The following is a 24331-nucleotide window of genomic DNA, read 5'->3' on the forward strand; positions in this document are numbered from 1 at the left end:
GCCTTACACTGCCATCAAGCAATCATTCTCATTTAATAATTTAGTAAATGAGGTCCACAGCTGCTAGCATTTTGCCTTATTTATCAGAGTCTACTATGCCAAATAATTAAAAATCAAGCAAGCTATCTGAGATTACCCAATAAATAAATTAACTTTAGGGATGTATAGTTTAATTTAGAATGTTATCTATTTTATATACTGCAAGGATCACTCTTTATTAATAACAGCGCACAACAATATCTTGCATCCTGCTCATCAGTTTTTTTTTTTTTTTAAACACACCTTCCACAAACTACCCACTTATTTCCAGTCCATCCCTTACAAAACTAGAGAGTAAGGAATAAAGGTGATGCACGGCAGACAAAAAGACATATTTTGGATGCAGGACATGGAAAGTAAGCTTATCTAGACAATTAGCTTAATTTACTTCAAACCTTCCAACAGCAGATGGATCAGTACAATTATAGAAAATTAGGCTGAAGGTCCCATGACTGTCCAGGTATTGTTCATAGATGCCAATACTGTTCCACCAGCTAAGAAATGGATTCTCAACAAATTCTGACTTCTGAAAAATGAAATGCAAGTAAACATAAATAAAAGGACGCTACACATAACATAACAGATCATACTGTAATATGCAGTATGATCTGATATCTCTGAAAGAAATGTGATGTATTGGAGGTGCATTGGACTCGACAAAGATGTAGATGGGTGCTTTTAAGAACACAACCAGTGCGCACATAAAGAGATTGACTATTTATTGATAATTAAATTGGATAGCAGTTACAAACCAAACCTAATGGATAAAGAAATATACATATGTAGTTGAGCGGACATCTGGAGCAGAGACTGACCATCCCTTGTAGAGCTACTTCCAGAGCTTCTTGATGGACATGTTCTTCTCGCTGTCCTTCTGCATCACCTGCTCAGAGACAAGACAGCGTTGAGTTCACCTGCACTCCTTCACATGCCGAATCCACACAGCAAAAGGGGATGAGGAGCAAGGAAGACCACAAATAAAACCGAAAGAAAGAAGTTTCCATTTAACATTTTAGGGGATTAAAAGAGACTGATGGACTTGCCTTGGCCACAGCCATCTCAAAATCCTCCTGCGTGACGTGGACTCTCCTTTCCCTCAAGGCGTACATCCCAGACTCTGTGCACACGCCCTGAGGAGCAGCAACACAGAGAGCGGGGAGAGACAGATCAATGTCACACTCTCAAACTGAATGAACCCTAAAGTACAGCCTGCAACAAGCTAACACATGCTGCATTTGAGGCGGAATGGTAAAGTAACCAGGAATGATCTTGACAAAACACCTCACTTTGCTGCCTTTCAGTCAGATGAATGGTCAATGTATTTTCGAGGTCTATTGTTTTATAACAAACTGGAAAAATTGGGTAAGTCAACTGATTTGTGCAGCTACATGAGACAGAGAAAACTGGCTATAGCAGGGGACAGCATAAACACAAACACTTATTTCAATTTAAGTCGATTCACAAATTCTGTGGCGTACCAAATCTCTCAGAAATTATTTACCAAATTTTGAATACAATTCTGTATAGTCGCATCTATATAGCAAGAGAGACTGCAATAAATAAATGACAAAAATACACATATAAAGAGTTGCATTCCAATCATATGATTGGAATCATAACTGAAGCAAGTAATGCCTGATAATTATGTCCTTTGCCTGAAAACTACACTGCACATTTTAGGAGAAGTCATAGATTAATGTCGATAGTGATTATTTGCATGTGCTACTTTACAACCATTTTATTCAAACTGTTTCAACTGGTGAAATTCCAAGTGCATTTTAAGTTTTATTTTTTAAATAAAACTGAATGCTACTTGTTGAAATATTTCTTCTTTCTTTAATATGCAATAAACGGAAAAAGGCCTATTTAGTGCCATACAAATTCTGATTGCACCAAATCCAATAGAAAATGGCAGCACGCAGCAGTGACGTACACAGAACTATAAACTGCCCCATTTCTTACTGTGGCTCCAACATAGGGAAGCTGGAGGCTTTTACAGACAGCTCTTACTTCACCAAGGTGCTCACCTTGACCTCTGCTCCTGAAGCTCCTGGCATCAGCTCCGCAATCTTGCGCAGGTTGATCCCGCGGGTCAGGTTCATCTTTCGGGAGTGGATCTTCAGGATGTCCAAACGGGCCTGAGGAAGCAAAGGAGCAGATCTCTTCAGATCAATTATGCTGTACTCCATTTGTTGAGTCCGAAGGGAGCTCTCCACCTCTTGACACCAATTCATTCTATTATTATTTACTCTATGACCGCACACGTTCATGTGAATGAGCAAGTAACGATGGTCTGACCTCTTCATTCGGAGGGGGGAACTCAATCTTCCTGTCGATACGACCGGGCCTGAGGAGGGCCGAGTCCAGGATGTCGATACGGTTGGTGGCCATAATGACCTACAGGACAACAGATCAGGCAAGTAAAAACATCAGCGCACGAAAAATACAAGTTATGAGTAATGTCACGGCCGTTTTTTTTCCTGACAGTCTTACAAAGATAAAATTTACAGAGAAGACATATTCCACATTGGTATGTGAATAACCATCACGAAATAAATAATTTACACATGCAGGCTATACACCCCAATTTTTCCGCTACATTCAAATAGCGGGGGTGTCCCGCTACTACACGATTCTCACCGCCGATGCGAGCAAATTGCTAATAATTTATGCCAATATTAGAAACATGTAAAGGGTATATATGTTTCTAATAATGAGCCTCGTCGTCGCTGAAATAAAATTTCAAGCCGAAACACAGCACACGTTATATACACATTACCCAGTCATTAATTTCCTTCTGTATTAGTACTCCTCATAGAAATACCTTTTCAGAGTATGTGCCATTTTTCCTACATTTTAACATACAACTTATATCAATGAATTCACAACATTCCACAGACAACTGCCGGTTTGTCAAGCATACCGAGGTCCATTGGAGAAAGGACTAAAATGAGCAGATAAAGTTCCCATCCTTCACCTTGATGTTTTTGGTGGCCTCAAAGCCGTCCAGCTGATTGAGCAGCTCCAGCATGGTCCTCTGCACCTCGCTGTCCCCACCCGAGCCGCCCTCCAGGCGGGACGAGCCGATGGAGTCGATCTCGTCCATGAAAATGATGGAGGGCGCGTGCTCCCTCGCCATGACGAAGAGCTCGCGCACCATGCGGGCTCCTGCAGTCACATGAGACGTTACAGGACTTCAGCGCCACGTTACCCACAGACGGACGCTCTGTCACTGTTTTCGTATAAAATACATGCGTGTGTTGTTCCCTGTCCGTTTACGTGAAAATAACAAGTTTAAAAACAAGACAAAACTCGTCGTAAACTCATACATGTATGAGCTGTAAGGTCAACTAAATTTACTTGTCTTCCAAGATGACTGTGAGAGTACACGTGTTCTCACCCATAGATGAATGTACTTTTTCTAAGTGTCTTCACATTGCTATGAACTGTTTTGGGGAGAACAAAGATATTTGGGCCTTGGCACTTTCCATAGGTAAATGGCATCACAGGGATCTTGTCACCCCCACCCCCCCATTTCAGTCAGATGGCCATTGGTGCCCTAGCCTAGACCTGCTCAAAATCGTATAGGAGATGAGAGAATGCTGGACGGACAATTAAACTCGTCCTGTATATGCCCATATTTGCTTGTATCAACATAAAATTTTTAAAAAGAGTTAAATTACCATAAATACTGAACACCTAGTCATAATGCGATCTATGTCATCACGGTGCTCATGTGTGCTCATCGCAGTGTGGAGTTTGGAAGGTCTGTCAGAATGCACACTGAAGCGGATTGATCTGGACTCACCTTCTCCAATGAACTTCTGCACCAGCTCCGAGCCAGACACCCTGATGAAGGTGCAATCGGTGTGGTGGGCCACCGCTCGGGCCAGCAGGGTCTTCCCTGTGCCAGGAGGCCCATACAGCAGTACGCCCTGGATCACAACGGACATTTAGGGGTCAACCACACTTGAAGGTAGCCCTTCCGATATGACCACACTTACAGCCATCTCTTCAAAATGCTCTGATTTTATAGCTACTTAATGTTACAAATCATACATTTCTATTAGAGCAACTTGTCCTTAATGTGCTATCTAAAGACCCTGGCAACACGGATGCCACAAACCCGTTTTCCATCTTCACGGTTCATTCACAGCAGGGGGTCAAAAGAACCAACTGGGGCTCAAATCAGTCAAAGCCAGTAACAAATGGCATAAAAACTCCCAACAATGTAAGTGAACTGGTAACAAACCAGGGTGCAGTATGAGGACAGTTATTAACAGAAAATGAACCCCACCCAACGCCCAAGGCTCGAGTCACCCACCTTGGGCTGAGCAATTCCAAGAGCCTCAAACAGCTCAGGGTGCTTGACTGGCAGCTCAATCACTTCCTTGATCTCCTTAATCTGTTTGTCAAGACCGCCGATCATCTCATAAGTGGAATCAGGCACCTTCTCCACCATCATCAGAGATACCAGGGGATCCACTTTGTTGGGCAGGATCTTATGGAGGGTGTAGCTGTCATTGCGCAGGGCAACACGGCAGTTTGGAGTCACCTTAAAAAATGCAAACACATTATCAGCACATTTGGTAAAACCTTGTCACAGAATCTAAATCAGCAGTCAAACAACTGAATGCCAGCAAGGTCCAAAAAAGTACATGGTATGTTGAATGGGGCTATATATACATTACATATACTAGAATCATCTTTCGAATATTACGAGTGGGGGGATACCTCCATTTGCCTAGGAATACTATATAACACTTGACAACCAAGTAGCAAAACTTAAATTACTAACAAAATTTAAATTACTCACATCATTAATATCAATGTTCTTATCCACATCCACCACAAACTTTCCCTCTGGATGCACCTGTGATAGAGAAGATAAAGAGATCAAAGGCAGTGAGGTGGGGCTGGACTCAAACACATCCTCCTTCAATGTAAGACAGAGGCCGCAGGGTCTCACCTTCACCAGCACCTTCTTCTTGTCCATGGCCCTCACTACCTCACCCACATAGGAGCCCTGTTCCTGAAGCAGCTGCAGCTCCTCACGCAGCAGACGCACTGAAAACAGAAGTGCAAACTCCTATATTAATAATGATCGCACAAATAGATGTACATAAACACTGTAGGACCAACAAAGGGAAAAAGACAAATATTCAAGCAAGTTTTTAGGTAATTAAATAAAAATTAATTTTTTTGTGACAAAATACAGATGAAGGTAACATTACACAGCCTTACCTTTCGCATTGAGCTCATTTCTTTGTGCCTGCAGACGTCTAAGATTCTGACTCTTGTCATTCACCGTTAACTGGGGAGAAGAAAAAGGTTTATTTACACATTCTGATCCAACAGAAATCATATAGCTCATTTCATTAGTGATTTGCCCACCTGAAGCTCCTCGATTTTGGACAGGTAATACTGCCTGAGACCAGTGCCTCCTTTGCTATCCTCCATCTCCATCTGCAAACATATCAGGGACATTATAACTTCATAGTCAGAGCACCAGGAACGAAGAAGCCTATTTACCTAAAGCTGGTTAGCTTTATTAGAAGACATTGTAAACATGGTTGAGTTTTGCTTGATTAACATTGGTAACAGAGCATCAACAATTACCGCATCAAGAATGGGTCGTTAGAGTTAATAAAACACTGACAGATGTATTACGTCTTGTACAGCCAACCAATATAACAAAACATGTTCATTGTAAAGCCAGCGAGCTGCATAATGACAAAGTTATCGTTAACCAGATTAAGGCGACCACTAAGGCAACTTTCTACAATGCTATTTGGTTTTTTCTCCGAATTTGGCAATCGCCTAACTCGTTATTAAATTTATCTTCGCAAGCAAGCTAGGAAACATAATCGAAGATCGAAGATTTGTAATGATAAATTAAAATGCAATAATATATATACATATCACCAGCTAATGACTAATAAGCCACAAGAAAGAAGTTAGCAATCTAGCTAACAATAGCTGTCATGCTATACATTTTGCAACAGAACGTTAAAACAATTGAAGGCGGACGACCAGTATCCATTTAACATTATCCAACTACAAAGATATAATTATTCTACAAGGTCGGTCAAGCTTTGTCAAATAGCTACTTAGTTTTCGTTTAGCAAGTATGCACCTCGGCTTTTTAACGTTATTACCCCTGTACTGTAGCGGTGCTGATATGGCTAGCTAGCTTGCAGGCTCGCTACAATGAGACAGCAAACCGCATCAATTCGCGATGGAAATCACAAATTGCCACACGATCATTCAGATATATATTCCACCTGATACGGATATCCCATTAGGAATGAATGTCTTCAATTGTAGTGGTTGGCTATGTTATAAGAGAACGCCCAGCAATAGACAGTCAACTATGATTTAAAAAAACAATAAGCACCGTCCCGTACATGATCTAGTCCATCCAGCGCCATCTTTCTTAAGCTCACTTCCGCAGAAAGTCGAGGGTACTTCCGAAATGTACCGAAACTGGTCATAGCCGCAGAACACAGCGACAACTAGCGGAATTTGTATTTTGCGCAACGCAAGAACCAATTAATTCTCGTCGACGCTAGGAGGCGTGAAGACAGAAAGAACGGGTCGTTTTTTCAAGGACCAGGGAGTAATCATCTCTAAACAGTGAATTGTCTTTAATTAAACATTTCGAACGCTTGAACTAGTGGCACGGTCAGCCGTTCATGTTGGGACGAGGGTGGCATTAACAACATACTTCACACTTGAAAGTTTTTCAAAATTCAAATTTATTAAAAGTCCCTCTGAGCAAAGATGTTCTGTCCTAAAACATGTCAATACCACTACCACTCCTACTCCTACTCATAATAATAATAATAATAATAATAATAATTAAAACAACAACCACAATAATTCTAATTATAAATCAATAAATAAAAATAAATAAATAATTTCTGATTGTTAGTTCTGGAGTATGATGAAAGAATGGAAATCTCGTTGATGTTCCAGACTGGGGAAGGCAAGTTGGTTCAAGCCAGTGCCCAATAAGTAACTACTTAGCTTTGGCTTCACCTGAGCAACAGTTAGGCCTGAGACAGGTATGACCAGATTATCCGGTTTCCTAAGACTTTCACTCTCAACTGCTTGGAAACTCTCCAGCAGCCCAACTCAAACATGTAGGGGCAGTTTCAACAGCATGAAAGGTTTCCTCTGTCCGTTACGCCTGGTTAAACACCCGGTGTACGGTACATTGGAAACACCCTTTGTGTGTACTTTCCACAATATGTGCAATTCCCCCTCATTGCCTGTTTTAATCTTCATTTATAAATATACCACTATATTTACAATCAAATACATTATTGAAGCTGTTCCTTGATAATAGATGGTTCTCATAATCACAAGGCAGGTATTCATTATTGCAATAAACATTCTGCATTCATATGCAATACAAATGAGGTTTGTTTTCAGGTTGCCCTCAGCCCTTCATTGCTAAAATGCTGTATGGTTTTAAACATAACCAATCATGAAAATGTTGACTTCAGAATTCTCCAATCCCTGGCCATTTTTCTCATCACAAAAAAATGCCAAAGGCTGCAGAGACTACAGAGTTTTCATGGTCTTTTCTCCAACTATTCATAGACTAAGCATGAAAAAAAAAAAAATAAATAAATAAATAAATCCACCCTATTCATTAAAACTGTATTGATTTCAAAGTTACAAAAAACGTTTTCCTTATTTCTGGGAGTCAGAAACAAGACTGGGGTGCAAAAATTAGTACTAAACCATAATTGCACATAATATTTTACAAAAGAACAGAAACAACCATCAAACGGATCCTTCAGTACTGCAGAAAGCCTTACCCCTTAGAGAAGTTGCCTTGGTAGGGAAATTATTAATCACGGTTCTAGCCATTTTGAATACTTCTGTTTTCCTCGTTAGAGTAGCTGGGCTATGGCACAAGTTTTTTTTTTTAATCACTTGTTCTTTCCCAACATTCGTTCCGATATCCATTTCTCTGATTTGCATTAGTAACATATATAGTGTATTTTAACAACAACCCTAATTCTTACGTATGTTTTATACTGGACACTTGTACTTCATATTGCACACCCTCACTGTCAGGCTGCACACTAAGATTCATGTTTTGTCTGGTCCTTAGTTTTATTTTTATTCATCTTTTTATTCCATGCAAACCAATCAGAGTAAAGGTGAGTGTTCACGTTCAAAACATTAGGACAAATTAGAATGCGTTTCTCAGTTCAAGTAAACACAAATGAAACACCCTGAACAGTACACTTTTGTTCCACCAAGCACGTTTAATTTTTTAAAATTTTATTTATTTTTTACAAATGTACCAAAATCCCAAAACATATAAAAGCTAAAAAAGGTATAAAAAGCTTCGATTGTAAATAGAAAAAACATGCAAAATTCTTTAAAAAAATTCTCAGAAGTGTGTTAATTTCCTGGTTCAGAGAATACTGAGATAGAACAGTCCTTTCCTTGTTAAATGCAGTCACCTGACACGATAAACCAACTGACAAAGGTCAGACATGTCATGGACTGAGTTACATTTCCTGGATCCCTTTAGGCCACAACTGAATAGGGCAGAGCTGGTCAGCTTGTCCTCAGTACCATTGTGGCTCTTTGTTCTTCAGGTCTAAGTGCTTTGAGCAAGTTCTCCAGGATTTCAGAAAAGACAAGCAATCCTTACACACTCACGGCCTGGACTGGAAACCTCAACAGCTGTGAAGAGTGCAAATAGCATATATATATTTTTTTTTCCAATTTTACCATAGTCTGTGCTTTTGACTGAATAATACACATAAAATCAGTTAACTTTTGCCAGCTGTGAAGTAGCTGGGGAGACTTGTGCTAGAAAACATGACAAACTGCAGACAACAACTTGAAACTGAGCCATCTTTCCTCATAAGCACACACTGAAAAATGTCACGTACACCATATGATTGTCAACACTTCCACATGAAAAATACACCTCTTAGTGCAACAAAATTGGCCACAAGTATCTTTGCGCAGATGTGTCACATTTTGGGAATGTTTTCTTCTCAACACTTTTACAATACAAAAAAAACAACCTGCATCAGGTTTGCTGAGTTTACTCCAAGTGGTATAAACTAACACCCATATGTGAAAAAAAAAAAAAAAAAAAAATATCAAAGTATCAGTGCCCTCAGAGGGCTTGTAAAAGGCTTGATCTATGGCTTTGATTCCTTCCTAATCTATACAGTTTCAAAGCTGGTTTCTGAATAGACGCTCAACATAACCCCACTAGGCTCGGTGGACTCCTGTCTATGCCACACTGATTTCCTACAGGACAGCAACACAAAAAGGCTGTAAACAATTCAGTGGAATAGTCAACTGAACAAGCGAGAAAACCCATACAATTTTGTCCCTCTAACCATGCAAAGCTCCAAGCACCACAAAGACTTCCTATTTCCTGGCAACCATAGATTCTAGCATATTTGTTTGGCAAACTTACATGGAAAACATGTAAAATCATTAAGCTTTCCTAAAACAATTTTTAAAACTGCATAACCATGGCTTTCCAGGTTTATGGCTATACACCCCTTTATAAAACACGCATACCGCGTGAAAATTCTGGCACCTTATAAGCAAAACATACATGACAAAATTATACAAAAATAAATTTGGTTGGTTTCAAAATCTGACAAACATACAAGAGGAATAAATTTCATCAATGAAGAAAACTTCACGTTGCATACTGTTGAAAAAAAAGTCGACACCAGGCAGTGTACATTTCACTGTGGTCCAAGGTATCAGGAAGTACTGATTAGAAAACACGACAGAAGAAAGGCAAAGCGATCCAGCTTTCCCCGATTTTGCACAAATGTAAAAAGTGAGAAAAAGCAGGCCGTAACTGACAGAAAAGGTAAACGGTTTAAAATCGCATGTGGTTACAAAATTGGCAAAATTCACAAGAAAAATAGCAAAAAAGTAAAAACGGAAGAGCTCGAAACTGCGGAAATGTTGATCGGTTCAGGTTCTGGGGCTCGACTGCATTTTCCAGCTTTGATGTGAAGACCACCATCATGGCGGGCCTTTTGAGATGCCTGCCTTTGTCCTGCTGAACGAGGGCTGGAGGGGGTGGGTGGGGGGGCGGGGTGGGGGGGTGACATGGTGGCCGGCAGCAGGGGAGGGGGCCCCCCGTGAGAGAGACCAGGACTTCAAGTCAGTCGGATTCCGAGTACCTGCTCCAGCTCCTGCCTTCTCTGCTGCACCTGAGAGAAATAAAACAGACTGCTAATGAGGTGACAGCCTTGGCTTCTTCAGTTAAATAAAATGGGTCAGATGGAAGCATTTAACTTGATTTAACCTAATTTTGAATAAGTCTGAATTAATAGTTTCCCTCTTAACCAGGATGAAACACAGTAGACATCATGTAAAAAAAAACAATTACACGATTACTCTAGTACATTTCCAAAATGCAGCTGCCGACCTTGGAGAAGGTGTAACGGCCCACAGCCTCTGGGACCCACGGCGCTTGGTAGAACTCTGTACGCCTCTCTTCCTCTGGGTTGCCCGCAATGTCCGTCATCAACTGGAACAGAGACGGTGCCATGACAACAACTCCACCGCAGTCACCTGCCATGTGAACTTGCACCCAAAAACTCACATTTTGGCAGTGTTACCCACTCCTAGAGTTTTAAAGTCGGACTGAAATTGCTTTGCTTATATTTTGTACTACCCTTGGTGGTAAAATAGGCAGTGTCAGCTGTATTATCAAATCCTTTACAATTTATAATTTTTTGTTTTGAATTATAGGAATTGGTGTTTTAAAAACCACTGCGCCACCTACTGTGGTTTTTTCCACATTTTTTAAATTGCCGCTTTTTGACGTCAGGAAGCGGTCTCATTTGCATGCAGCCTATCACAGCGTGTATTTGCTTATGATTGACACTGAGGGCTAGGCTGCATTTGCCACTGTCAAGTCTAGCAAACATGGCACCTTGCAAGTGGCACTGTTGTGTTGGAGGATGCACAAATACTGACTCACTACATGCAATCCCGAAGGACACAAATGTAAAAAACAAGTGGGTAGAATTTTTATCAGGTTCATTAGTGTCAAACAACACAAGAGTCTGCAGTCTGCATTTTAAACAAGACAACTTTTCGAATTGGGCGCAAAAATTTTGCAAAGAACTGCGACTGAACCCAGGAGCAGTCCCCACAATTCGATCAAGCACAGTACGGAGCAGTACGGAGGATAACCACAAAGTAAGTTTTTTATATTATTATATTTTGGATGTATAATTACTCAGTGTATGAATTACCTTCGTCTGGCTTACAAGGAGTATAGCTAACAGCTACATTCGCTAACATTAGCTGGTATAGCTGAAAAGCAATCTTAGCATCAACATAATTATCACACGAAATATAAAGCAACAATTCAGGAAAGCCGAATATTATTTATCTAGCTAGCTACGGAGATTTGTTGACTTTGTGCAATATGACAGCTCATTTAGCTTTACCTATCTAATGAAATGTAGCCTGTCACCCTATTATTTTATCGTGATGGCTGTCACAGTCAACATTTTCCCACCATCCTCACTTTTATTTTTTTCCCGCCATCGTAATTTGAGTTCGCCCGAGTTCATTGTACTAGCCTACTGGGAGGGAAAACTGGAAAAACTGGCGGTCACTCTACCTGTAGTCTAAGCCTCAGACGGTCCGCCCACTAGCTGTCACTCAAAATGCAAGGAGTATGCCCTCGACCCCGCCCACGCAGTATCCAACCTCCATAGTAACATGATAGTAACATTTTTGTGATATGTCTAAATGTATTCATTTTTATCATTAAAAAAAAAATTATTTTTAAAACCATTTAATGATTCGAATTTCAGTCCGACTTTAAATTGTGGCAATAAATTCCTACAAATAAAAATAGAGTATTGGCCTTCTGTGCCCAAAAATGAGTAAGTGACTTTACAATATTAACAGTGAAAAACAGCAACAAGGTGGCACAGAGGTTAAGAAACATCACCAAATTCACTTACAACTTGAACCGCTATAGTACATATCCAACTGTATCAAATACATCAAATTCATGACTTACTACCCATATGCAGCAGCTGTTGTATTATTCATATATTGTAGCAAACCGTTCTTTACCTTGAGATCTCTGCATTGGGACTTTAGCCAGTCCTGGATGAACTCCTGAGGGTTGTTGCTGAAGCTCAGCATGAAGTCCCTCTGTGTCTTCAGCTGGTTAATAGACTCAATAGTCTCGTGGATCTATGGGGGAGACGCGGCACACTAAATTTGGACCACAATAAAAGTTAGACTCCTGCCTCTTAACATATAACAAACCGGTTTGGGGCCCCATCTGAATTAACCAATCACAGCGCTGTCGATTTGGTAGGAGCAACATATTACTTCTGGTAATAGTTACACATCTTCCATAAATACAGTACATAAATGTATTTATTTACACATAAACACAATGCCGTTGGAGCAGACCTTCATCTCCAGGGCAGCTATCTCCTGTTGGTTGGTAGTGGAGGAGAGGAAGCTGTTCATCTGGCCCTTCAGGGGGTCGTCCACCTCCACGTCTATATCGTAGCAGGCCGTCTTCTTCTGGTCGTTGGGGTCCACGCTGCAACCAAAAGGCAGTACTTTGTCAGCGGCGCTTGGACCCGCTGCTGGTCGCTACGGACACATGGTTCGGCAGACCCAAAGTCTCCGCCCCACCTGATGATGTGGTTGATGACGATGGGGTCGGGGTGCTGCAGCAGGCCCGCCAGCTTCATGGGGATCTCGGAGAACCGCATGCGGGTACAGCCGAAGATCTGTACGACAGGGGAGGGGCGTCACCATCACAACCGGCCGAACCCATTTCGCCCAGACGTTTTATACATTTTTTAAAGGAGAGCAGGACCACCCTCCTTCTGTATTTCTTGCTTCACTCAGACAGGTAGAATGCAGAGGGGGTAACAGATGGTTTTTGTAGCGTTGTCTTTCGGTCATGGGCAGCACATTGGGCTACAGCCACTGTATGAAATGTGCTATACAAATAAAATATGATTGACTGATTGAAAAGGGACCAGAGCTGAGAAAAGTGGCATGGTGGGATCGAATCCTTTTTCAGTCCAGTGGTAGGGGGGGGGACTTAAGAGTTGGCCACCCGAAGGATCACGCTACGCGCCTCGCCTTCTCCCCATCCCCCCATCCACCTCCCCCTCCCCATTCTACCAGTTTTGGTCGACAGCGACGGCAGCCTCGCGCTGGTCGGCGCCGTACGTTCATTAGCCGCGGACGGGCGGGTGCCGCGCGCTCACCTGGCGGAAGTAGCGGTTGCAGTTGATGTACTCCTTCTCGTGGCTGTCCTGCAGCTTGTTGTTCTTGATGTAGAGCCAGAGCGCCTGCATGATGCTGGCCCGGGTCTGCGTGTGCACGCCCAGCAGCCGCGCCAGGCGCGGGTCCAGCTTGTACTGCGGGGGCTGAGCAGGGAGGAAGAAAGGAGGAGAGGGACACGTCTCACAAACCACAGAAACCTCAGCAAACAAACACACACTATATAACACTAGGTGGGTATTCAGCAAATGGATGCCGATTGAGACGATTTGGGTTTAGTAGGCCGGTCTACAATAAGCCCACATCTCACCCGAGATTCAAATAGAATGCCTTCCCCTCGCACTTACACTTCCCTAATTGCAGCTTCCTACAGATAAACCGTTTCTGAACGTGTTCCGGACAGATGCCACATCGCTCAATTTCCTTTGTGCGGTTCGTCGGCCACACTAGATGTTTCTAGAAGTTTCTGAGAGACGTCCTAAGCCGCGGGGGGTACCTGGTGATCCAGCATGAGGAGCAAGGTGCACTTCACGCTGATGTCCCCCGGCCGCTTCACCTGGAACCCGTCCGTCTCCTGGGTGGTGGGCATCCTGTGCCACTGAGACAACAGCGCAAACGCGTCGACAGTTAGGGCTCTGCCCAAAGAGCTCCACCGACGACACAAGCTCCACATTCAGTTTCGGCCAGCAGGCATTGAATACATGGTTTAAAAAAAGAAAAAAAAAAGAAAAGGTTTCTGACAATGGTATGATCTTTTCGGCCGGTCACAATGACGGAGATCGTTTCTGACGAGCCGGTTGCCTGGAAACACATTTTTTTGCGGCCGAGATGTTTTTCTGAAATTCTTTCGACTGGGGGGGGGGGGGGGTTTCGGCCAATAAAAGACACATGGGCAACATACAGACGCTCGAGCGCTGGCATTGCAGAACAGGCACGGATCGGGACGCAGAACGTCTCATACCTCCACCAGGTGGTTGTCTGGTCCGTACAGCTCCTTGTCGAGCTCGATGACCAGGCTTTTAAAGAAGGAGGAGAACTTCCTTTTCTGCTTCCCGGGCTGAAGAAGAGATTAGGGAAAAGGGGGGTAAAAAAAAATTAACAAAATGGAGGACCGAATTGTTTTTTGTGTCTGTGGGTTATTACGAACGCAGAGGGAGGCCGCATTGTTTGGGGCTGACCACATCAGGGGCTGGATCTGGAAAAACTCAAGATTCTGAAGGACTGGCTATCTCTACAGCCTTCGCTGCCATGTCTGCTTGTGCAACACCCCTCCTCCCCCCCCCCCCCCCCCCCCCCCACCACCCGCCCCTCGTCCCCCGTGCGTTCAAACCGCCGGATCAAAACAAGTTCCTCCTTTTCGAGCGGCTGCAGTCGAGCCGACAGCTCTCGGCTGGAACGCAAATGTGAGGGTTCACGTCTTTGCGCCTAGCGTGTAACCAGCAGTTTCCATTTGCTTATTTTTATTTGTTCTTTTTTTTTTTTTTTAGGGATTTTGAGAGGGAGCGCAGGACGGAGAGCACATCTGGTTTCAGGGAGTGGGCCGAGGACACACGCCAACCCAGTTGGGGAAAAAAAAAACGGAAAGACACTCGAAACAACCCAACAGGAAAACAGCCTGAGAAATGGGCCTGGAAAGCCCTTTTCTCTTTTAAAAGCAGCTTAAAAATGTACTGACACCAGCCCTGGAATAGACGGGCGCGATCTTCAGTCATCAAGACCGCTTGAACCATTCTAAAAGCGATCACCTTTTGAGAAGAAAAACTCTCACGGGTTGGGCTGCTAAGCATACATTTTGTTTTCTTACTAGCCTGCCAACGACTTAACTGAATACGCCCGTCTAATCTGATATGGCATTCAAGACAGCTTTTCAGTGCAAGGTCTTGCAATCAACCACAAACACCACGGCACTGAAAGAACACACTCATCAGCACTGCCTCATTTGAATGTCTGGAAAAAAAATTTGCTCGCTCAACATTAATTAGATACAGATACTGCTCAATACAATGCAATGCCCCTAAATACATTTCAAATGGACGGATAATGTGATGCTAAAGCCTCAGAGGGATATCATTATGAGCATTAGTGTGTATAAGACTGGGTGGCCCACATTGCACTGTGAAGACTGATGTGTCTTCATTTCCTTCCCCGTATTAGATTAACACTTCTTGAATGCCTGCCTGCCCCCCCGCCCCCACCACCACCACAACCGCTGCCCTGAAAACGTGACTGAGGCCCCACCCACACACTTACATCCTCCAGCAGCTTGCCCTCCACTCTCAGCTCCCAGGAGGCCACCTTCTCCGCCTCCTCACCCTCTGGCTTGCCAGGTGTGTAGGTGTTGGAGATGTATATTCTCAGCTTGCGTTTTTGCTAAGCGTGGAGGAGGAGGAGGGGGAGAGAGAAAGAGCACTGATTGGTAATGCTCGTCCTGGAAGCAAAGGGTTGTTTTTTCCTCCCCATTCAGAAGAGCCCCAGCAAATAGGTTCTCAAAATATGTCTGGTTTTGTCATACATCGTGCTAGCCTGCAGCATTACTTCAGAAAGCAATTCAACGTCTTTAATTAGATTAAAATACTGAGCTAAGAGCAGCAATACATGAAAGCTCAATTCAATCATACTAATAATATACGATGCTGAATACATATGCAATCAATCGCAGAAGCCAAAAAAAAGATTAAATTAAGGCTCAGAATTTGGCAACCACCCCTCAAACAGATGGGGACTTCCAGTTAAGGTTCTAAAGGGTCTATAAACATGAAATTTTATTGGTTCTTTAAAGCCACGTTGTCAAGGCTCCTTCAAAACCATTAGTGCCTGGAAGAGGCCACCCATATGTCCCCATCCCAAATGAGGAATGTTGACAGATAAAACCAAACATTAAGAACATAAAATAAACAAGTCTTGAGACCTGGAACTCGAACTGTAGGTGGAGTCACGGTTCAATACCTTTCTGGAGCAGGTGTTATTTAACTGCTAGTACTACAGTGCCAATTCCAATAAAATCAATGAATAAAATCATAAACTGCCTCTCTAAACATTTGTAGCCATGAGCATCTACACATTATTTCTCACCACAATCAATCAGAGACATGAACTCTCTATTGAATCAGCATAACTTCCTCATTCATAAATGATTCAGCATTTAAAGAGATGTGGACCAGCTGCTGATGTTGGTTCTGGTGTTATTAAGGCAAAAGGCATCTTGGCAGAGTTAGTGAGCCGTGTGGTTTAGGTGGAAATCACAGGAAGTCTTTACCGTGATGGGCTTCTTTATGGCTTCCTGGATCTCCATGCGCTTACGGGCAATGGTCTGATCCAGCTTCCGCTCAAAGGCGAGGAGGTCCATGTAGGCCTGAGACTCGGGGACCAGGTCCCTGATCTGCAAAGATCACCAAGTCACCAAGATGAGCATCATCAATGTCCTTTTCAGAATGTATGTCTGTCGCTGTCACAAAAAAACAAATGCGAGTCTCCGTTCTTCTATATCAATGCATTGTCTAATAACAGTGGTTATTAGACAATAACCAGTCAAAAAAAAAAAAAAAAAAAAAAACTTGTTTTCACTGGAAGATCCAGCCTAGAGACTTTGAGGGGGCGACAGCTGCTTTGAAACTCACCCTCTGTGGGAGAACCTTGTCAGCCATCTTGCGCCGTTTGACACTAAAAGAATCAAAGAAACAGTGTGTGACCTTTAGAAGTACGGGGGAGGATAACAACTCCAGAATTAATGCTGCTTCACATAAAGACTTAAGGCTAACCTAATTGAACACAACCTAATCTACGCCTGTATAGTGTGCCAATCCGCTCTAATCCGTGTGACGCCGAATGCCTTGCAGGAGTTAGGCCTAAACACAGCCCCTGTGTTTCACCCTGCTGGAGCTGCATACTCAGTATCTGCAGGAACCAACAGAACAGATGTTTTTTTTGGTTTGTTTTTTTTGCCACAGCCCTTTGGTGTGATCTCTCCGCAGTCACAAAGTCGTACCCTGAAGGCTTCTTGTTCTCAGGATGCTTTAAATTTGGGTCTGCGTCCCTCCCCCTGTTGCCCTGGCCCACCAGGCACCCTCTCACAGCACTGACAAAAGGACCCTTTCAATGACAATATCTCATCTTACAGAAACATAAAACTTAAGGAGAGTCACTGAAAGATCCAAAGCATGAACTTTGTCGGCACTATATGTCACAGGAAGTACAAAGATGCATAGGTGTAAGAGCTGGGTCAATCCACATACTGCTTCCTACTATGCTAGGAAGAATTACACTAGCTGTAGAGCAATGTGTTGTATGTTTGTTCCATGTCATCTGCACCTAAGCCTTGCTGCAAAGTGCAGATTCAAATACAGTTCTGGGCTCCTCCCACCAGGAAAAGCGAGAAGCCCCAACTGAGTCCAATTTGAACGCTGAAAACCAGTTAGCCGATTCTAGAGAACAGACAGCCGTGCGTGGCAATGGCTGGGAACACCCAACCGTCTGGCGTGAGACACAGGCGTTGGCCATACAGTAGGTACAAGTCAGCGCTCCGTGAGCCCCGTGCACCTGAATCTGTGCAATGAGGCGACGGGCGGCCGGACGGAGAGGCCGTCCCTCAGAACGGGGCGGAGGCGCCACTCACCTGCGTCTCTGCCCTCCCAGGCTCTGATGCTGCTGCTGCTGCTGCTGGAGGAACCTCTTTCGCGAAGGGTCCATGGCAACCGGGGACATTCCGGGGCGCATGGGCAAGCTGGAGCCGTAGGAAGGCCCAGGGACGGGTCCCGCCATGGGGCCCATAGGCACCCCTCTGCTGGGCGGCATGCCCGGGCGCTGGGAAGCGCAGACACAGGAGATGGAATTACCGCCCGGCCTCGTGCCAGATGTCCTTACATGCAGTATGTTCAGATGAATTCAAGGAACTTAAGTTACATGTAGTGTACATGCTAAATATTTAAATTACACCACATTTGACAGCAAATTACTTCTAGATTGTAAATTAAATTCCAATAAATTCCAATCAGCACATTCACAGATATATTTTTTACAGGACGAGATCATGCTTAAGCATGTCAGACCCAGAAGAGCTGTGTTCAGTTACTGTCAGCACCGGCACTTATAGCTTGACTGCCGCGTTTGTCTCATGGTCTTCTTTTTGGACATCCTTCTGTATCCTTTTTGAACTTTATCAATATTGTATTTAGAAGTCAGTTACTTATTTTTATGATTAAGCTATAAATGAATGACCCATAAAAACTTCTAAGGATAAAGATATGGGCTGTTTTCTGAGAAAATGTGTCGTTCCCAAAACGGGTACATTCAACTGCCCGAGTAGGGGTACTTAAATTATCTTGATTTGATGAGACACTTATACTAAATGTAAAGTCACTTGAAAATTTGAAGAATGTTGCATGAAATCAACCAGCAGCTGACTCAAACAAATTTAGCCTCCCCATTGACAATTCACCTCCGAGAACTCGCATTTATAGTTTGTAGGTTTACAGTGATTAGAGCTCGACCAATATATCGGTATGGCCGATATATCGGCTATTTGACTTTTTTGACGACATCTGGATCGGCAGTTATGCTGCCGATGTGCACCGGTTTTTTTTGTTTTTTGTTTGATAAGTATAATAAACAAAAAAACAACGATTATTTATCTGTACTTGTCTGTTCGAACGTTGTAATTGCTATTTACTTGAATTATCCAGTAGAGGGAGCTCTAATACAAGTGTGAACTGCAGCAGCTGACGCGCTGCTTCTCTAATAAGACGTTTGTCACTCGTGCCTCATCCAATATTCTCCACTGCAAGACTTGTCTACACAGATTCGATTGCCGCAATAAAGGTATGTATATTTAGTGAAAGTTTTTAATTAAATGCGTTTATACGACCACTATGTTTATCAATCCTCATTATCAAGCGACCGAGCTAGCTAACATATTTGGTTCACTTTAGCAAGCTAGCTGGCTAGCAAGCCTTTATGAAGTGGCAGTGAGCACATAAGCAGCGTAGGATCTACATTTCCAGAGGACATCGCTGTATTCTCAAATAAATAACCAGCCAAAATAAAATGGTGATTGAATTTGTTCTTTTATCTGAGATAATGATATTAGCTACTATATGATGCTGTGTAAATAGCCAACGCGTGATTGCAAGCGAGTGTGTCATCTAGTCACGCGTCATCGTAGCAAGCTAACCAGACAGTAAAAACGCAGATAAAACACTTCTAACATGGATCATTTTAAGCCATGTTATCTAGCTTTGTCGTGATAACATGAGAGAAGGATTGCTGTTGGAGAAGTGAATCAACCAACAGTTAGCGCGGGTAACCTGCACGAAAGTGCATTGTAGTTTTTTTTCACGTATTTCATCCAGTCAATTTAAACGTTACACTTGATTCTTGATTCACTCTTTAGCTCCGCTAGATAATGTCTTACTTTTTGAGATCATGTAGTAGAAATAAAATAAGAAAATATAATTCATTTAACTTAGTGAGAATATATAATAAGAAATAATGAAGCTGTGTCAATAGCTAATGCGTTATTGCGAGCGAGTGTGTCATCTAGTCACGCGTCAGAGCGCATTGTAGTTATTTTCACCGCCTAATTCTTATGGACAGGGAAGCTCGCTAGATAGTCTTACTCTTTGAGATCATGTAGTAGGAATAAAATAAGAAAATATAATGAATGTACTGAGAATAGATACTAAGAAATAATAACAAATTAATAACAACAACAATAATAATATTCAAATAATACATGTTTGAAACTGGAAAACTGATTTTTTTTAAATTAATTTTTTATAGATGGCTGGTAAAGAAAGGAGTAAAAGCAAGGTGTGGAGTTATTTTGATTTCACACACTTAAAGATGGTGTTTATATATATATATATATATTTAATTTCATATCATCTTTTACTTTTTTATCTAAAAAGTTCTTTGTGTGTTTATTTTTATTTGTTTGCTTATAAGTTAAATGCTCTTAAATATAGAAACTTTAATAAAATATAAGTTTTTCAAATTGATTTGAAAATGTTGCACTTTTTGACAAAACATCGGTCAAAACATTGGTAATCGGTGGGCTAGGACTCTCCAAAATCGGGATCGGCATCGGACCCAAAAATCTGGCATCGGTCGGGCTCTAACAGTGATGCGTCAATATTGACAGGGAAAAAACAGGCAAGTTGTTTTTGTTTCATTACATTTCTCCCTCAAACCCACTTTCCTGAGAATGTCACAGATTTTTGATAGACACCAACACATGGATGTATTAAAAGTACCAATATTTAGTTATTACAGTATACAGCCTAACATGTACTCTACAATAACATAGAATGCCATGCGAATTCAGGAATTTCTAGATTTATGTCCCAAACAGTGACTGAGGTGCAGGGTTGAAACTAAAAAAAAAAAAACTTGATTGAACAAAACAATACTGGGCACCATTAAGACATCCCCGAAGGAAAAAAAAAACACATTGGATTTGTTAGTACACCACCAACAAAGTGAACAAATGTTAAATGTTAAGCAGTCATTTCAGTTTTCACCATGGAAAATAAGCCCACAGATTTACAGAGATTCCGTGACCCAGAGATTCAACTGCAAAAACCTACGAGCACCATCCCAGTTTAGTTTTCAAAAAAGCCCTCTGCTGCTCTAGCTGCTGGACTACAGATAAGTGCAGCTTACCACATAATGCTTTCTAAGACTGAATGCTAACTTCACAGAGAAAATCATAAGGATTCATATGACATTGTCTGTATACGTTTCAATGTGTCAAATGCGTTCAAATTTACATGAAATGACCCATAATACCAAGGACTTGCCCTTGCAAACATTTTTGATAGCATAACTGTCCAAACATCTTCCAACAGAAAAATACTGTTTGTCGATACAGGACCCCGGTTCTTAACAAATGGCTAAATACTGAAACAGTCATTCAGTCCATTCCATTCAGGTATTTGAAAAGTACACTACATGGCCAAAAGTAGCCTATGTGGACACATGACATCCAACATCTCATCCAAAAGTATGAGCATTAATATGGAGTTGGTCCACCCTTTGCCGCAATAACAACTTCCACTCTTCTGGGTAGGCTTTATACTTGATGTTGAAGCACTACGGCAATGATTTGCTTATATTCAGCCAGAAGGGCATTAGTGAGGTTGGGTACTGATTGGGCAATTAGGTTTGGCTCGCAGCTGGATTTCCAACTGATCCCAAATGTGTTGGATGAGGTTGAGGTCAGCACTCTGTGCAGGCCAGTCAAGTTCTTCCACACTGTTCTCGACAAACCATTTCTATATGGACCTCACTGTGTACCCAGGGGCATTGTCATGCAGGCCTTCCCCAAACTGTTACGGTTGCACATAATCGTCTAGAATGTGGTTGTATGTCGTAGCATTAAGATTTGGTTTCACTGAACCTAAGGGGCCTAGCTAAAACCATGACAAACAGCCCCAGACCAAGTGGTGTCCGGATACTTTTGGTCATATAGTGTACTTACAGCGGTAACTTATATCGCGGCATCACGTGCTGTCACAGACATTACTTACTACAAATTATAACTTTTCAGCAATGAATATAGTGCCGAAACAAGTAGACAAACAACTGTCTAACCACCACATCCGCAATAAGCCAATGTTGCAATAACCGCGCAACACAGGGACAGTCATGCTGCCGAATCAAAAAAAAAAAAAAAAGAAAAAGCGGAGTTCTGCTATCAAAAAAACGAGAGACGATTGCATATTCAAACTTATGCTCACACACTATTGGCTGGATAGTTAGCCAACAACGTTCACAAATCATAGGTTTCATAAACAAAGTCAAGTTGAAATGTTTATTGGATATGTTGGCTAACGACACCATCACTAGTGCATTCTGAGGTGCGCCAGCACGCGGAAGTGACTCGTACGCTGGCTAACTTGTTAGCCACCATATTCAGCTAATGTGGCAGTCAGTAGTAGTATCGATAGGTATTTGCTCGATAGATCACTTCATAAGAACCCACGTTTTCTTTTTTTCCTTTTCAGCGAGGAACACTCCTGAGAAGTTGGTTAGCAACAGTTCGCTAACATCAGCTCGCGAGCAACAGTACCATTCGCCTAGCTACTCTCGAACCCAAGTTGCTTTGTTTCCTCACAGTAAAACTGCAATCCCCGCAAGCCACAGCGTTATTTAAGTTTTGCTCAAATCTGGTTAACGCCCAACTAATATTTATTTAATCACATTTCCTGCTTCGTATCCCCATGTGTTCGGTCGAATTAACGCGACACATGCAATAAAATGGAACTGAAACCACATTAAGTTCGCTCGTTAAGACCGTAGCTAAGATTCGTGGTGATGCTTAGTATCTTTTAAAAGCACCCCCTTCACGTATTGCATAGGATTTTAAAAAGTTATCTTGTTACCTGATGGTACTGCGACGCAGGGTTAGTCATGGTCCGGAATCCAGAGTTCTGTTGCATTGTAGCCGGCGGTGGTGGCATTCTCACGCTGCCTCCATGTCCAGCTGTCATGGGGTTAACGTTAATGTTTGGGTTCATTGGACTACCTGGGTACCCCCCTCTCGAAGACATTTTCGGAAGAATAATGACAAGTGGTAAATTATCACTAAGTTCAATGCAAACGCCCTTCTACTAAAAACGTTCTCATGAGCACGTGAGCAAAACAACTTGTAGACTAGCTACACATATACGTCACTGTGTTGCCTTCTGATTTCCAACTTGTCAGTTAGCAAGCAAGCTAACAAAGCTACATCAAACGTTAGCTACAACGGCTAACGTTGACTAGCTATTTCCCGGATATGTCTTCAGCGACCTCTCACTCCCTCTCCTAGCATGTAAACGGTTGCTGTTTTACGTGTCATCACTTCCCATGAATCCATGACTTTGTTCAAGCCTCCTGTTTTTAAAATGGTTGGAACGCAAGATTTAGAGCGCCTGACCAATGTCTAAAGATAGCGATCAGACAGGGTTTCTCTGAGTGCGTTTCTACAGCAGCACTCAGACACCTCCCTCCAGGGTTGCCAGTTCACAAGTATTTCTCTGTTGAAAGGCTACTCTGACTGGAGTTAGTCTCGATTTCCAGATCAGATCATTGACTCTGAGTGGCAAGAAAAATCATTTATATCAATCATCCTGACGCGTCGGGGGATATTTGCCTGTAAATTTAGATCGATTTTTGCAATGTATTGAAAATGTTTGTATTCTTATAAAATACACTCTCATTTAGTATACCATGCTTCTTACAACAGAGGCTTTAATTTTCTGAATTATGCAATTAATTTCCATACCAGAATAGTGAATATTCACACAGAATAATGCATAATCATGCACATTCGTAAGGTATCAGAAGGCATCTCAGTACTTATGAGACACCTTCATACCCCTGCATTTTCCTAACATTTCTAAGGAAAGATGTGAAAACTAATTTTACATCTACTCGTGTGTTATCTTCTCTTTTCAGAGCTGTCTAATAAATAAGTGATGTAACTTCATATCTGTTTCAGGTTACAATCTCAAACCATTTACAGTAAAGAGGAAATCACTTTAAACACTATTAATGTGACTATGCAAATCATTCACAGCAGCCATGTTGCACCAAAATGTCAGATGATGTGAAGAGGTAGGGGCATTGAATCAATTAAAGAGGAGGATGGTTAGAGTACCAGATTGCATATTTGGCTAGGCCAAAAGAGCACTCCCTACTCTGCACTTTGTGCTATGGAGTATTTAATGACCAAAGAAGGTTGAGACATTGGTTTTTATGTGTCATTTTAAAGAAGTTGTCTCCTTCAGCAATAGGAAATTGATTTTCTGTTTTTTTTAGGGGAAGGTTGCTCCTTACTGCTCTACCATCACCAATTCTTACACCAAATTGATTTTCCGAGGAGGTCTCCCATCTCAGTATTAACAAAGCCCGGCCGTTTGCCTTAACCATCTAGCAGGAGTAAATTACAGGGTAGTCTAACTGTACCTCACCAGGTTTTCCTAAATCACTGAAGGTTAATAACATTCTATGCAAA

The 24331-nt window shown here is 42.1% G+C and overlaps 2 protein-coding genes across 4 annotated transcripts; both read right to left on the bottom strand.

Annotated features, from left to right (window-relative positions):
- Positions 1-741: 741 nt before the first annotated feature.
- psmc5 (proteasome 26S subunit, ATPase 5) lies at positions 742-6587 on the bottom strand. 3 transcript variants are annotated; one of them, XM_064321966.1, is made up of 12 exons: positions 6447-6587; positions 5434-5505; positions 5284-5353; positions 5009-5106; positions 4856-4912; positions 4364-4594; positions 3848-3974; positions 3017-3207; positions 2338-2436; positions 2067-2177; positions 1083-1169; positions 742-922 (listed from the first exon to the last, which is right to left on the bottom strand). In XM_064321966.1, exons 1-12 carry the CDS (start codon positions 6531-6533, stop codon positions 869-871), a joined length of 1284 nt encoding a protein of 427 aa, XP_064178036.1. In that variant the 5' UTR covers positions 6534-6587; the 3' UTR covers positions 742-868. The 3 variants fall into 3 exon arrangements, with proteins under 3 accessions (XP_064178036.1, XP_064178037.1, XP_064178038.1); XM_064321967.1 differs by having other exon boundaries at positions 6324-6476; XM_064321968.1 differs by lacking the exon at positions 6447-6587 and adding an exon at positions 6176-6198.
- Positions 6588-8304: 1717 nt separating this feature from the next.
- Positions 8305-23323, bottom strand: smarcd2 (SWI/SNF related, matrix associated, actin dependent regulator of chromatin, subfamily d, member 2). The gene is made up of 13 exons (XM_064321964.1): positions 22716-23323; positions 17951-18138; positions 16956-16998; positions 16595-16717; positions 15589-15708; positions 14300-14395; positions 13835-13936; positions 13323-13484; positions 12736-12833; positions 12505-12640; positions 12157-12279; positions 10484-10585; positions 8305-10265 (listed from the first exon to the last, which is right to left on the bottom strand). The coding sequence occupies exons 1-13, from the start codon at positions 22881-22883 to the stop codon at positions 10212-10214; spliced, it is 1515 nt and encodes a 504-aa protein (XP_064178034.1). The 5' UTR covers positions 22884-23323; the 3' UTR covers positions 8305-10211.
- Between the last annotated feature and the right edge of the window lie 1008 nt (positions 23324-24331).

This window comes from Anguilla rostrata, chromosome 2 (assembly GCF_018555375.3).
Source record: "Anguilla rostrata isolate EN2019 chromosome 2, ASM1855537v3, whole genome shotgun sequence".
NCBI lineage: Eukaryota > Metazoa > Chordata > Actinopteri > Anguilliformes > Anguillidae > Anguilla > Anguilla rostrata.